The sequence below is a fragment of the Coregonus clupeaformis genome, chromosome 23, assembly GCF_020615455.1.
Source record: "Coregonus clupeaformis isolate EN_2021a chromosome 23, ASM2061545v1, whole genome shotgun sequence".
NCBI lineage: Eukaryota > Metazoa > Chordata > Actinopteri > Salmoniformes > Salmonidae > Coregonus > Coregonus clupeaformis.
In genome coordinates this window covers 40595260-40609925 of record NC_059214.1, presented here as the reverse complement: position 1 = coordinate 40609925, position 14666 = coordinate 40595260, and the positions used below count along the sequence as shown (strand labels likewise).

The 14666-nt window shown below is 39.8% G+C and overlaps 1 protein-coding gene across 5 annotated transcripts in view; it reads left to right on the top strand.

Annotated features, from left to right (window-relative positions):
- LOC121536948 (leucine-rich repeat and calponin homology domain-containing protein 1-like) overlaps window positions 1–14666 on the top strand; it is a 104312-nt gene that overhangs the window by 37473 nt on the left and 52173 nt on the right. For all 5 annotated transcript variants that reach the window (XM_041844623.2, XM_041844621.2, XM_041844622.1 and 2 more), the window contains exon 3: window positions 14257–14383. In XM_041844623.2, coding sequence (XP_041700557.1) covers window positions 14257–14383 — 127 coding nt within the window. The remainder of the gene's footprint in view (window positions 1–14256; window positions 14384–14666) is intronic.

Genomic DNA, 14666 nt, shown 5'->3' with positions numbered 1-14666 from the left:
CTCCACCAAATTTCACAGTGGGTGCGAGACACTGTGGCTTGTAGGCCTCTCCAGGTCTCCGTCTAACCATTAGACGACCAGGTGTTGGGCAAAGCTGAAAATTGGACTCATCAGAGAAGATGACCTTACCCCAGTCCTCTACGGTCCAATCCTTATGGTCTTTTGCAAACCTCAGCCTGGCTCTTATTTGCTGATCATTGATGAAGGGCTTTTTTCTGGCTTTGCACGACTTCAGCCCTGCCCCTAGGAGCCTGTTTCAAACCGTCCTCGCCGTGCACTTCACCCCAGCTGCCGTTTGCCATTCTTTTTGTAGGTCACTTGATGTCATCCTACGGTTGTTGAGTGACAATCAAATGAGTTGGCGGTCATCCCGGTCAGTAGAGAGTCGTTTTCGCCCTCTGCCGGTCTGTAGCTTTGTTGTCCCCAATGTCTGCTGCTTGGCCGTCTTTGAAATTTTAAGGATGGAAGCAACCTGACGCTCACTGTATCCCTCTGCCAGTAAAGCCAGAATTGAACCCTTCTTTTCCTCACTCAAAACTTTCCTTTTCAACTCTTTTGGCATGGTCAATAGTTATTTTTTTATTAATATTACCTTTGAGGTACTATTAGCACTGTTTTTGCCATCCAGCTGGTCCTATTGCAAGAGGATAGTGATGACCACAGCAGTGGTTTTTACACTTTTCCTCGTTAAATAAGATTTGGTTCAGGTGATCACCTAATCAGTACCTAATTCATTAGAATGAGGTATGCCTGTGTTGGAATTCAACAGACACTGGAATGGAATGGCTGTCATACATGTAGAGATGCTGATTTAAGAAAAATGTGCAGTGGTCTCTTAATTTTTTCCACAGCTGTATATCAATGAATTGGCGAGTGCTCTAGAACTGTCTGCAGCACCCAGCCTCACCCTACTAGAATCTGAAGTCAAATGTTTACTGTTTGCTGATGATCTGGTGCTTCTGTCCCCAACCAAAGAGGGCCTACAGCAGCACCTAGATCTTATGCACAGATTCTGTCAGACCTGGGCCCTGACAGTAAATCTCAGTAAGACAAAAATAATGGTGTTCCAAAAAAGGTCCAGTTGCCAGGACCACAAATACAAATTCCATCTAGACACCGTTGCCCTAGAGCACACAAAAAACTATACATACCTCGGCCTAAACATCAGTCCCACAGGTAACTTCCACAAAGCTGTGAACGATCTGAGACAAGGGCTTTCTATGCCATCAAAAGGAACATACAATTCGACACACCAATTAGGATCTGGCCAAAAAATACTTGAATCAGTTATAGAACCCATTGCCCTTTATGGTCTCGAGTCTTTTCACCAACCAAGAATTCACAAAATGGGACAAACACCAAATTGAGACTGCATGCAGAATTCGGCAAAAAATATCCTCTGTATACAATGTAAAACACCAAATAATGCATGCAGAATTAGGCCGATACCCGCTAATGATCAAAATCCAGAAAAGAGCCGTTAAATTCTACAACCACCTAAAGGGAAGTAATTCCCAAACCTTCCATAACAAAGCCATCACCTACAGAGAAATGAACCTGGAGAAGAGCCCCCTAAGCAAGCTGGTCCTGGGGCTCTGTTCACAAACACAAACGGAGCCCCAGGACAGCAACACAATTAGACCCAACCAAATCATGAGAAAACAAAAAGATAATTACTTGACACATTGGAAAGAATGTACAAACAAACCGAGCAAACTAGAACGCTATTTGGCCCTAAACAGAGAGTACACAGTGGCAGAAAGCTGACAACTGTGACTGACCCAAAATTAAGGAAATCTTTTACTATGTACAGACTCAGTGAGTATAGCCTTGCTATTGAGAAAGGCAGCCGAATGCATTCCTGGCTCTCAAGAGAAGACAGGCTATGTGCACACTGCCCACAAAATGAGGTGGAAACTGAGCTGCACTTCCTAACTTCCTGCCAAATGTATGACCATATTAGAGACACACATTTCCCTCACATTACACAGACTCACAAATAATTTGAAAACAAATCCAATTTTGATAAACTCCCATATCTATTGGGTGAAATACCACAGTGTTCAATCACAGCAGCAAGATTTGTGACCTGCTGCCACAAGAAAAGGGCAACCAGTGAAAAACAAACACCATTGTAAATACAACCCATATTTATGTTTATTTATTTTCCCTTTTGTACTTGAACTATTTGCACATTATTACAACACTGTATATAGACATAATATGACACTTGAACCTGAGAGGGTTGATAAGGAGAGTGAGAGGGAGAGGGAGAGAGAACAGATCAATGCTGTTCATTGACTATAGCTCAGCATTCAACACCATAGTACCCTCCAAGCTCATCATTAAGTTTGAGGCCCTGGGTCTGACCCCCGCCCTGTACAACTGGGTCCTGGACTTCCTGAAGGGCCGCCCCCAGGTGGTGAAGGTAGGAAACAACACCTCCACTTCGCTGATCCTCAACACTGGGGCCCCACAAGGGTGCGTGCTCAGCCCCCTCCTGTACTCCCTGTTCACCCATGACTGTGTGGCCAAGCACGCCTCCAACTCAATCATCAAGTTTGCAGACGACACAACAGTAGTAGGCTTGATTGCCAACAATGACGAGACAGCCTACGGGGAGGAGGTGAGGGCTCTGGGAGTGTGGTGCCAGGAAAATAACCTCTCACTCAATGTCAACAAAACAAAGGAGATGATCGCGGACTTCAGGAAACAGCAGAGGGTGCACCCCCATATCCACATCGACGGGAACGCAGTGGAGAAGGTGGAAACCTTCAAGTTCACATCACTGACAAACTGAAATGGTCCACCCATGTAGACAGTGTGGTGAAGAAGGTGCAACAGAGCCTCTTCAACCTCAGGAGGCTGAAGAAATTTGGCTTGGCACCTAAAACCCTCACAAACTTTTACAGATGCACAATTGAGAGCATCCTGTCGGGCTGTATCACCGCACGCAACCGCAGGGCTCTCCAGAGGGTGGTGGGGTTTGCCGAACGCATTACCGGGGGGCAAACTATCCGCCTTCCAGGACACCTACAGCACCCGATGTCACAGGAAGGCCAAAAAGATAATCAAGGACATCAACCACCCGAGCCACTGCCTGTTCACCCCGCTATCATCCAGAAGGCGAGGTCAGTACAGGTGCATCAAAGCTGGGACCGAGAGACTGAAAAACAGCTTCTATCTCAAGGCCGTCAGACTATTAAATAGCCATCACTAGCACATTAGAGGCTGCTGCTGCCTATTGAAATCACTGGCCACTTTAAGAAATGGAACACTAGTCACTTTAATAATGTTTACATATCTTGCATTACTCATCTCATATGTATAAACTGTATTCTATAATATTCTACTGTATCTTAGTCCATGCCGCTCTGTCATTGCTCGTCCATATATGTATATATTCTTAATTCCATTCCTTACTTAGATTTGTGTGTATTGGGTATATGTTGCGAAATTGTTAGATATTACTGCACTGTCGGAGCTAGAAGCACAAGCATTTCGCTACACCCGCAATAACATCTGCTAAACACGTGTATGTGACAAATAACATTTGATTTGATATGTCTTTATTCTTTTGGAACTTTTGTGAGTGAAATGTTTACTGTATGTTTTTTTTTTCACTTGCTTTGGCAATGTAAACATGTTTGAGAGTGAGAGTGAGAGAGTGAGAGAGTGAGAGAGTGAGAGAGTGAGAGAGAGAGTGAGAGAGAGAGAGAGAGAGAGAGAGAGAGAGAGAGAGAGAGAGAGAGAGAGAGAGAGAGAGAGAGAGAGAGAGAGAGAGAGAGAGAGAGAGAGAGAGAGAGAGAGAGAGAGAGAGAGAGAGAGAGAGAGAGAGAGAGAGAGAGAGAGAGAGAGAGAGAGAGAGAGAGAGAGAGAGAGAGAGAGAGAGAGAGAGAGAGAGAGAGAGAGAGAGAGAGAGAGAGAGAGAGAGAGAGAGAGAGAGAGAGAGAGAGAGAGAGAGAGAGAGAGAGAGAGAGAGAGAGAGAGAGAGAGAGAGAGAGAGAGAGAGAGAGAGAGAGAGAGAGAGAGGAGAGAGAGAGAGAGAGAGAGAGAGAGAGAGAGAGAGAGAGAGAGAGAGAGAGAGAGAGAGAGAGAGAGAGAGAGAGAGAGAGAGAGAGAGAGAGAGAGAGAGAGAGAGAGAGAGAGAGAGAGAGAGAGAGAGAGAGAGAGAGAGAGAGAGAGAGAGAGAGAGAGATCCTAGCTGATAGCTCCTCTCTTGGCCTGTGTGTTGTTATGTTACTGCTCCACTGGGGATTCCATTTTGCATACACAGGTAGCTGAAATTATTGGATGGGTGGTTGTTAGAATTCTTCATTCAGCCGGTCACAGTGTTATGTCTATACGTTCTCCTTCATCATATCGAGGTGTTGAATCGGATCTTGTAGGAGGATTCCATAGAGAGTACATCCCAGAGAGAAACTCATCCCGTCTATAATCTCTTGGGTCAGAGACAGTGTTTGACAGCTCTGGCTCTGTGGCGCCTCTGGACTGCACAGTGATACGGCTAGAACTTCCGTAACGCATGCATGCAAACTCGTAGGCACACACGCACACACACATACACGCTGCAAACACCTCTGAGTGGTGTGAAAGCATCCAGTGTTCCAGAATGTTCCCATAAGTCCTCACCACTCTCATTGTTCTCCAGCACAAAATAACCAATATCTCATGGAAGTGTAATCAAAGTCTTACCACACACTACAGAACAAGAGGCTTTCCCCTGTGTGTGTGTGTGTGTGTACCGATGGGTCATTTCCAGGATATTGTTTTAGCCTTTTTTGTTGCAGTGGAGAGCTTGTTTTCTCTGGGGTCATCTGTAATCAGCTCTGCTCATACTGCCAGCTTCTCTACCAACCTCTGTCTATGTTAAATGTCTCTATATTCTCACTGTCTATGTTAAAGGCCTCTATTCCAGTCTGTCTGTCTACATAATAGGGCCTCTCTCTTATTGCTCTGCCACAGACATCCTTCCGCGTGCTGGCTAACTGCAGCTGTAAGCCGGAGACAGAAATCCAGAAGCCTGTTTTTATGAGAGGTTGAAACTGTTTTGGAGGAGTTCTGATCTGTTTTGGAAAGGCTTTGGATTGTTTTCGAGCATTTTGTTGAACTGCTCATGTAAACCAGGCAGGGAACACCAACATCCTGTTTTTATGAGGGGTTTTGGGCTGTCGTGCTGGACTGAACTGAACTGGATTCAGACTGTGTGTTTATGTTTTGCAGAAGTACAGTGCAAAAGTGTTTATGGGAAAGCTAATGAGTATTTTCTTTTTTTTTTGCGGGGGTAGATCAGCTTAATATTGCAGATAGATTCTAACTTCCATCAATGTAATTGTCTGCATCAGTTCCAATCCCCCATGTTTTTTTATATATATATACAGTGGGGAAAAAAAGTATTTAGTCAGCCACCAATTGTGCAAGTTCTCCCACTTAAAAAGATGAGAGAGGCCTGTAATTTTCATCATAGATACACGTTAACTATGACCGACAAAATGAGAATTTTCTTTCCAGAAAATCACATTGTAGGATTTCTAATGAATTTATTTGCAAATTATGGTGGAAAATAAGTATTTGGTCAATAACAAAAGTTTCTCAATACTTTGTTATATACCCTTTGTTGGCAATGACACAGGTCAAACGTTTTCTGTAAGTCTTCACAAGGTTTTCACACACTGTTGCTGGTATTTTGGCCCATTCCTCCATGCAGATCTCCTCTAGAGCAGTGATGTTTTGGGGCTGTCGCTGGGCAACACGGACTTTCAACTCCCTCCAAAGATTTTCTATGGGGTTGAGATCTGGAGACTGGCTAGGCCACTCCAGGACCTTGAAATGCTTCTTACGAAGCCACTCCTTCGTTGCCCGGGGCGGTGTGTTTGGGATCATTGTCATGCTGAAAGACCCAGCCACGTTTCATCTTCAATGCCCTTGCTGATGGAAGGAGGTTTTCACTCAAAATATCACGATACATGGCCCCATTCATTCTTTCCTTTACACGGATCAGTCGTCCTGGTCCCTTTGCAGAAAAACAGCCCCAAAGCATGATGTTTCCACCCCCATGCTTCACAGTAGGTATGGTGTTCTTTGGATGCAACTCAGCATTCTTTGTCCTCCAAACACGACGAGTTGAGTTTTTACCAAAAAGTTCTATTTTGGTTTCATCTGACCATATGACATTCTCCCAATCCTCTTCTGGATCATCCAAATGCACTCTAGCAAACTTCAGACGGGCCTGGACATGTACTGGCTTAAGCACAAACTTTTGTTATTAACCAAATACTTATTTTCCACCATAATTTGCAAATAAATTCATAAAAAATCCTACAATGTGATTTTCTGGATTTCTTTTCTCATTTTGTCTGTCATAGTTGACGTGTACCTATGATGAAAATTACAGGCCTCTCTCATCTTTTTAAGTGGGAGAACTTGCACAATTGGTGGCTGACTAAATACTTTTTTCCCCCACTGTATATTGTCAAATAAGTGTGGATCATCATTATTTGGTCCGTAAATGTTAATGAGCCATATCTGTTTATTGTCCAATAACATATTTAAAATAATCCATCTACCTTGCGTATCTATTTGGAAAATGTGCACATTCGGATCGAAATTACTATTAATTAATATCATCCCTCCTTTTGAATTTCTTTGCCCATGGGAGAAGTATATCCGCCCCCCCCCCCCCCATTCCTTTTTCCACGCAACTTCATCTAGAATTGTTGAATGAGTTTCCTGTAAACAATAGATATAATATTCCTTCTCTTTGAGCCATGTAAATATTGTTCTTCTTTTGTTATCAGCTAAGCCATTACAATTATAACTGGCTATACTTATTTCACCATACACCATAATGAGATACAAGTTTCAAGTCTATTCATCATTATATATGTTTTTTTTTTTTTTTTTTTTTTTCTCGGGGGGATGGATCAGCTTAATATTGCAGATAGATTGTATCTTCTATCAATGTAATTGTCTGCATCACTTCCAATCCCCCATGTTTTTTTTATTTTTTATATATATATTCCCCTTTATTACTTTTCAACCCCACCATCCTTTCCCTACTTGGAGTAAATTAGTGAACAACAACGCCCAGGCCTCTACTTCCGGTCTATACTTACTATCTACACCTTATAGACAGAGTTAATTTTACAATAATTCTATATATATATATATATATATATATATATATATATATATATATATATATATATATATATATATATATTTTTTTTGCTCCTAAACTTCTTCTACTCTCAACCTCTCCGATCATTTTCATGATGTCCATCCGGTTTGCTTCTAAATGCCATATCTTTCTAACTGTGCTCTTTCCCAAAAGCTCCCAACATACAACCTATATACTTATTATGGACACAGTATGCTTACATTATTAGCTATCTTTGTTATTATTTGTTGTTATTTGTTATTAGTCCCATCCTTCAACTCTATTCAATACCTCCCATCTATCTCTTAACACCATCCATATAGGATTTCTATTTGCCATATATATTTCAACCATACTGTGATGTTTTACAAAAGTTCTGAACCTTTCTATTCTCATTGCTTCTACAGATTGTGAATTAAAAATAAACATTTTTGCTAAAAGTATTATTATATTATTGATTGATTGACTATGACTTTTCAGATCACCCAGTAATGCTATCTGCAAGGTTAGTTCCAGGTAAATATTGCAATCCTTTAGCCATTCCTGGACCTGTGTCCAAAAACAAGCTACAAATGGACAGAACCAAAACAAATGATCTAATGATTCTATCTCTTCACAGCAAAATCTGCAGAGCTGGGAAGATTGTATCCCCCATATAAATAACATTCTATTGGTAGCAAGAATTTTATATAATAATTTAAATTGAAAGATTCTAATTTTTGAATCCGGTGTCGTTTTTGCGTGTCAGTTCATAAACACTATGCCATGGGATCGGTACGTCAAAGATCTCTTCCCAACTATTTTGCAATCTATATGGGACTGCTGTCAATCCTTTGGTCCTTAAGTGAAACTGATATACTTTTTTATTTATCACAGTTTTCCTTAACCAATTATGTTCTTTAATGCAAGGCCGACAGACAAGTTCCTTACTTTCTCCCCCTTCAACTTTCCTCTTCCACTTTTGCGGTAAGGCTGCAATTATTTGGTTGTAATTTTGGGTAGAGCAGACATTTCCATATGTTTTTGTTAGCTGCATGTGCGACATAACTCCACCAGTCCTACCGATGATATCATTTACGAAGATTATACCTTTTTTAACATTCTGTCAAAAAATAAAGTTTTTTTGTCAATTAGTATATTTGAATTTAACCACAATATTTGTTGCATTATTTGTTCTGTCGTTTCTGGAGGATTAAATTGAAATTGCAACCAACTTTCTATGGCTTGTTTTAGAAATAGTGACATTTGGGAGATTATTTCCTTTTCAAATAACTGAAAGTGAGAGGTTGTAATCTGAATAAAGGGAAAAAGGCCTTTCTTGAACAGTGGGTGAGACAATCTTACTAATTTGCTTGAGAACCAGTTCGGATTTAAGTATAACTTTTGGATGACTGAAGATTTTAGTGATAGGTCTAATGCTTTAATATTTAATAATTTCTGTCCTCCGAATTCATATTCATTATATAAATATGCTCTTTTAATTTTGTCTGGCTTGCCGTTCCAAATAAAATTGAATATTTTTTTCTCATATAATTTAAAAAACGGTTTGCTAGGCGTAGGCAAGACCATAAGCAAATAGGTAAACTGGGATAATACTAAAGAGTTAATCAGGGTGATTTTTCCACAAATTGACAGGTATTTTCCTTTCCATGGTAGTAAGATCTTATCTATTTTTGCTAACTTTCTATTAAAATTTATTGAAGTGAGATCATTTATTTCCTTTGGGATATGTATTCCGAGTATATCCACATCACCATCAGACCATTTTATTGGTAAACTACATGGTAATGTAAAAATTGTATTTTTTAGTGATCCAATACGTAATATAGTACATTTGTCATAATTTGGTTTTAATCCAGAGAGGTTAGAAAATGTATCTAGATCCTCTATGAGGCTGTGGAGGGATTCTAGTTGTGGATCTAAAAGAAAACATGAATCATCTGCGTACAATGACACCTTTGTTTTTAAGCCCTGTATTTCTAATCCTCTGATATTATTATTGGATCTGATTTTAATAGCTAACATCTCGATGGCCACAATAAATAGATATGCCGATAGTGGACAACCTTGTTTCACTCCTCTTGACAGTTTGAAACTTTCTGAGAAATAGCCATTATTTACTATTTTACACCTAGGGTTACTATACATGATTTTGACCCATTTTATAAGAGATTCTCCAAAATTGAAATGCTCCAGGCATTTATATATAAATTCCAGTCGAACTTTATCAAATGCCTTTTTCGAAGTCTGCTATGAATAGCAGGCCTGGTTTCCCATATTTTCCATAGTGTTCTATTGTTTCCAATACTTGCCTTATATTATCTCCAATGTATCTTCCATGTAAAAAACCTGTCTGATTAGAATGAATAATATCCGACAATACCTTTTTAATTCTATGCGCTATACATTTTGCTAGGATTTTTGCATCACAACACTGAAGTGTAAGGGGCCTCCAATTTTGTAAATGGACTGGATCTTTATATTTTCCACTTGTATCCTGTTTCAGTAATAATGAGATCAGACCTTCTTCTTGAGTGTCAGATAATCTACCATTTACATAGGAGTGGTTAAAACATGCTAATAACGGTCCTCTTAGTATATCAAAAAGGTTTGGTATACCTCGATTGGTATGCCATCCAACCCTGGAGTTTTCCCAGACTTAAAGTCTTTAATTGCATCCAGAAGTTCCTCCTCTGTAATTTCACCTTCACATGAGTCTTTCTGTGTGGCTGTTAATTTGACATTATCAATAGGAAAAAATCTCTACAATTAGCTTCAGTTAGAGGAGATGGAGGCGACTGAAAAGAAAACATATGCTTAAAATACTTTGTTTCTTCCTTCAAAATATCATTAGGTGAATTATGGGTGACTCCGTCAATTGTAACCAGTTTCATTAAGTTCTTTTTGGTAGCATTCCTATGTTGAAGATTAAAAAAGAATTTTGTGCATTTTTCCCCATATTCCATCCAGTTTGCTTTATTTTTATAATATATTACACTTGATCTTTCTTGAATAAGTTTTTCCATTTCTTTTTGTTTTTCCTCTAATTTATTCTGAGCCTCTATGTTACAGTTTTTATTGCCATCTATCTGTTCTGTTAGACTTTCTATTTCCTTTCTTAGTATAAACTCTTTTGACCTAAATTGCTTTTGTTTTCGAGATGAGTACTGAATTGCATGGCCTCTAAAGGCACATTTAAAGGTGTCCCATACAATGAGGGGATTCGCTGTACCTATGTTATGTTGGAAAAAGTCAGTTATAAATTCCTTTGTTCTAATTATAAATAAATTATCATCTAATAGGCTTTGATTAAATTTCCAATATCCTCGCCCACGTGGAAATTCAGTCAGAGTAATGTATATGCCTATTATATGATGGTCCGACCGCATTCTGTCCCCTATCAACACTTTTTTTTACTTTTGGTGCCAACGAGAATGAGATAAGAAAGAAGTCAAGACGACTAGCTTGATTCAGTCTCCGCCATGTATATCTCACTAGATCAGCATATTTAAGCCTCCATATATCTACTAGTTCTAATGTATCCATGACATTCACAATTTCCTTAAGAGCATGTGGGTGATTGTTTGTGGTGTGATTTCCTTTTCGGTCCATTGAGCTATTTAAAACAGTATTATAATCCCCCACCATAATAATATTGTCTTGAGTTGCTTGCAGGCTTGATAATTTATTATATATATTGTCAAAGAATTGTGGATCATCATTATTTGGTCCGTAAAGGTTAATGAGCCATATCTGTTTATGGTCCAATACCATATTTAAAATAATCCATCTACCTTGCGTATCTATTTGGACAATTTGCACATTCGGATCGAAATTACTATTAATTAATATCATCACCCCTTTTGAATTTCTTTGCCCATGGGAGAAGTATATTTCCCCCCCCCCCCATTCTTTTTTCCACGCAACTTCATCTCGAATTGTTGAATGAGTTTCCTGTATACAATAGATATTATATTCCTTCTCTTTGAGCCATGTAAATATTGTTCTTCTTTTGTTATTATCAGCTAAGCCATTACAATTATAACTGGCTATACTTATTTCACCATACACCATAATGAGATACAAGTTTCAAGTCTATTCATCATTATATATGTTTGTAAATTTACCAATAAAAAATACCGTAATGATTGAGTGTCCATATAGCTGTACCATGATATTTGCATTGCTACTAAGTATCCCTTCAATTGTTCTCCACTAATTCCTCCGCTAAAGCCCCTCCCCATCCCAAGTTGAGCCGTCATCCCAGTGATTGGCATCCCACCCACATCCCTCCGGATCCCTAAGGCCCCGAGAGGCCAGGACCCATCCATCGGAAACAGCACACAGTGCCACGCACAAAACAGAAGCAGAAGCCGCCAAAAGCATTTCCAATGTTGTCACCTCTATATATAACTATTTAAAAATATATATCTATTCAAATATCTTGCATATCTTATTTTCCATCATTATCAATTACTATGCGTAATAATGTCGGCAGTTCATGCGTAGGATTTTAACATATAACCCAGATTGTCATTGTATTACATTTAATTTATTGACAAGCAATTATTATCCTAGCAAATAATTGCCGTGGTCCATCCCATACCACCCCCCCCCCCCCAACATCCCCACCCCCCCACAACAGATGCCGGACAAACACACGCACATACTCACATACTCCAACACACTCATCCCCCCTCCACAATCCACCATAAAATCAGATACTCAACGGTTGTTATATCCCAGAGCCCAACTCAAGAAAGGACCTGATTTACGAGTGCACATACAGTTAAAGCTGATTGAGAAAGCATGCAGGATTGAGCAGAAATTGACAACAATGTGAGATTTGATTAATCTACTTAATCTATGTCAAGTCCTAGGTGAGTAGTTTCTTACAGTACAGTAGTGTTGCACGGTCTACTGAAACTTCTGTACTTTTCGATGCTAGAACATGAAAAACGGTTCGGTACTAGCATTTTTGTTACTTTCGGTACTTCTGTCAAATGTGTCTCACAGATCAAGTCTGTATCAGCAAAGCTGATGTCCCCTTTTATAGCACAAGCACACGTGCCTGCTCCACTTAGCCATTCTGGCCTACATCATGTTATCTCCCCACTGATGCCGCACAGAAGTTAACACACTTCAATAATGCGACATGGCATGTAGAAATGTAGAAACAGTTAATTACTGTTCGCAAAACAATGTCCATACAGGCTAGAACACTTTACAAAGCAAGAAGATACCGGTATCTTCCAGCTTTGTAGCCTAACTTTCCTTGCTAGCTTACAGCTGAAGCTAACCAATTCACTACCCTAGTACTTTGTTTTTTATAATATGCAAATCAAAATATGCTGATTTCAAAGCCGATTGCCACCAAAACTTTATTCATTCACTTAATTGGTCTCTCTCTCTCACTTCTCTCCCAAAGATGATCTATTGCCTCAGTGAAAGTCTGACTGTGTGTGTGAATAGGGCTCTGAAGGGCCGCACCACCCTTGCCTCGTGAATTACGTCATTATAGAGACAGCGCACACTTAAAATATGCTACTTCTATGCAAATGTTGTTGATCAGTACAATAAAATAAGTCCCAAATGGAAGGGAAACAGATTGTTTGTTTGTCATCTGTAGCCCCATGAAATCAGCCAAAACAAGCTCAATAACTTGATGCATACAAACACTCCTATTGAATATGCATTCACCTGTATATTGTGAATAGGCCTAGGCTACATCTTGATTTACCCAGTTTATCGATAGAGATTTACCATTCAAATAAATGATTACCATTGTTATGTAGTTGAATTGGTAAAAACAGAGTCAAATTGATTGTATGATTGTAGAATTGATTCATTAATGCAACATGGATGTTGACGTAAAACATTTCAAATGGAATGATACTGAACTCAAAAGATGCCCAATGATTGAACAGAGCAGTAGCTGAGTATCTGTCTGGATCAAGTGTCATTCTGTGACTTTGGCTAATATGCTTTCTTTTTTTGCTGTGTTATTGTTTTGGTATTGTGATATTATAACTTGTATCGGTATCGAATTAAACACTACAGTACAGCATATTACACACAAGCAATGACAAACACTGAGTCATTTACATGTACTGTTAATATGAATATGTCATGGATGGGCAACTGATGGGGGTGGGAGCCACAAAAAAACTCATGAGGGGCCGCAGTGCCTCGTAGGTCTGCGTACCCCCCCCCCCACACACACACACACACCTTGCGAGTAAAACATTTTAGCGGCCCCCTCTTGTGACGGCGAAGAGGAAAAATAGCAGTTTTACAGCGAATGTTGCCATAGGGTGGAGGCAAATGTTTGCAGTTTTTAATATGATAGCTGATTATCAATTAATTAGACCATGCTTACTACAAGTTTTGATAGCTGGCTGCTAGACTAACTTACCAATCTAAAAAGGTTTTGCTGACAAATTTCAAAATTGCACCTTGTGTATTCTATTATTCTAACTCAACAGTAAGTTGAAACCCCGACTGAGTTCCCCCCCAAAAAAATTGGTCTGCAATCCTACGAAAGAGGGGCCAGCAGTTGCCCATCCCTGGAATATGTCATTATGCAACACATTCTTACAATGCAGATAGTGCTCTTTGCCTTTACCCTCTTAACTTTAATTGATGTTAAATTATTCAGATGTCTGTTTTCTTATGTAAACAAAAGCTAAGGTCTTTCTCCCTTTGGTATAGCCATGTATATCCATGTCAGGGAGCCTAAACTTCCTGATTTCTACCAGTGAAATGAAAATGTGCTAGTTCTAGATTGTGGTTTGGATAATTGTGATGTTTATGATAAAAACGTAATGTTGTTAATATAGTAATGACTATATGCCATGGTGAAATTCCCCTTTAAGGAAATGGGTTCAGTTGGTATGGGGTCATGTACTCTAATACACATGAATAAGGTCCATCACGCATCTGACACCTTTAATTAAGTTTCCATCCAAATGGATCGTCGTCAGGTCTAGATTGGAAAGACTCTGGGCATTATTTATCTCTCTTTGATCTGCATCTCTCTTCCGGTGTGTAATATAATAGCTCTGTGTGTGTGTGTGTGTGTGTGTGTGTGTCCACAGTCGGAACCAGCTGTGTGCTCTGCCAGCCTCCCTGTGTGGGTTGCCCCTACGAGTCCTCAATGCCAGCAACAACAAGCTGGTGTGTATACCTGAGGCCATCGGGCAGCTCAGGAGCCTCATGGAGCTGGTAAGAGATTCTCTCTTTCTCGTGTGTGCCAGTGTCAGTCTCAGCTCTTAGTTTCCTGTGTGAGTTCCTAGCCAGGCCTTATGTAACTGTTCTGTTCTCCACTGAGGGGTGAAATGAATGGAACCAGCCCTCATGGAGCTAGAGCAGGGAAGGAGAGGAGCGGGGACGAGGGGAGACATTGTCTGACTCCATGTGAGGATACATGGTAGAACAGTGGGATAGGGAGCATTAATATGGATGTGTTATGAGCCATACAAATCCCTAGTTCTTACCTTAGCTCTTG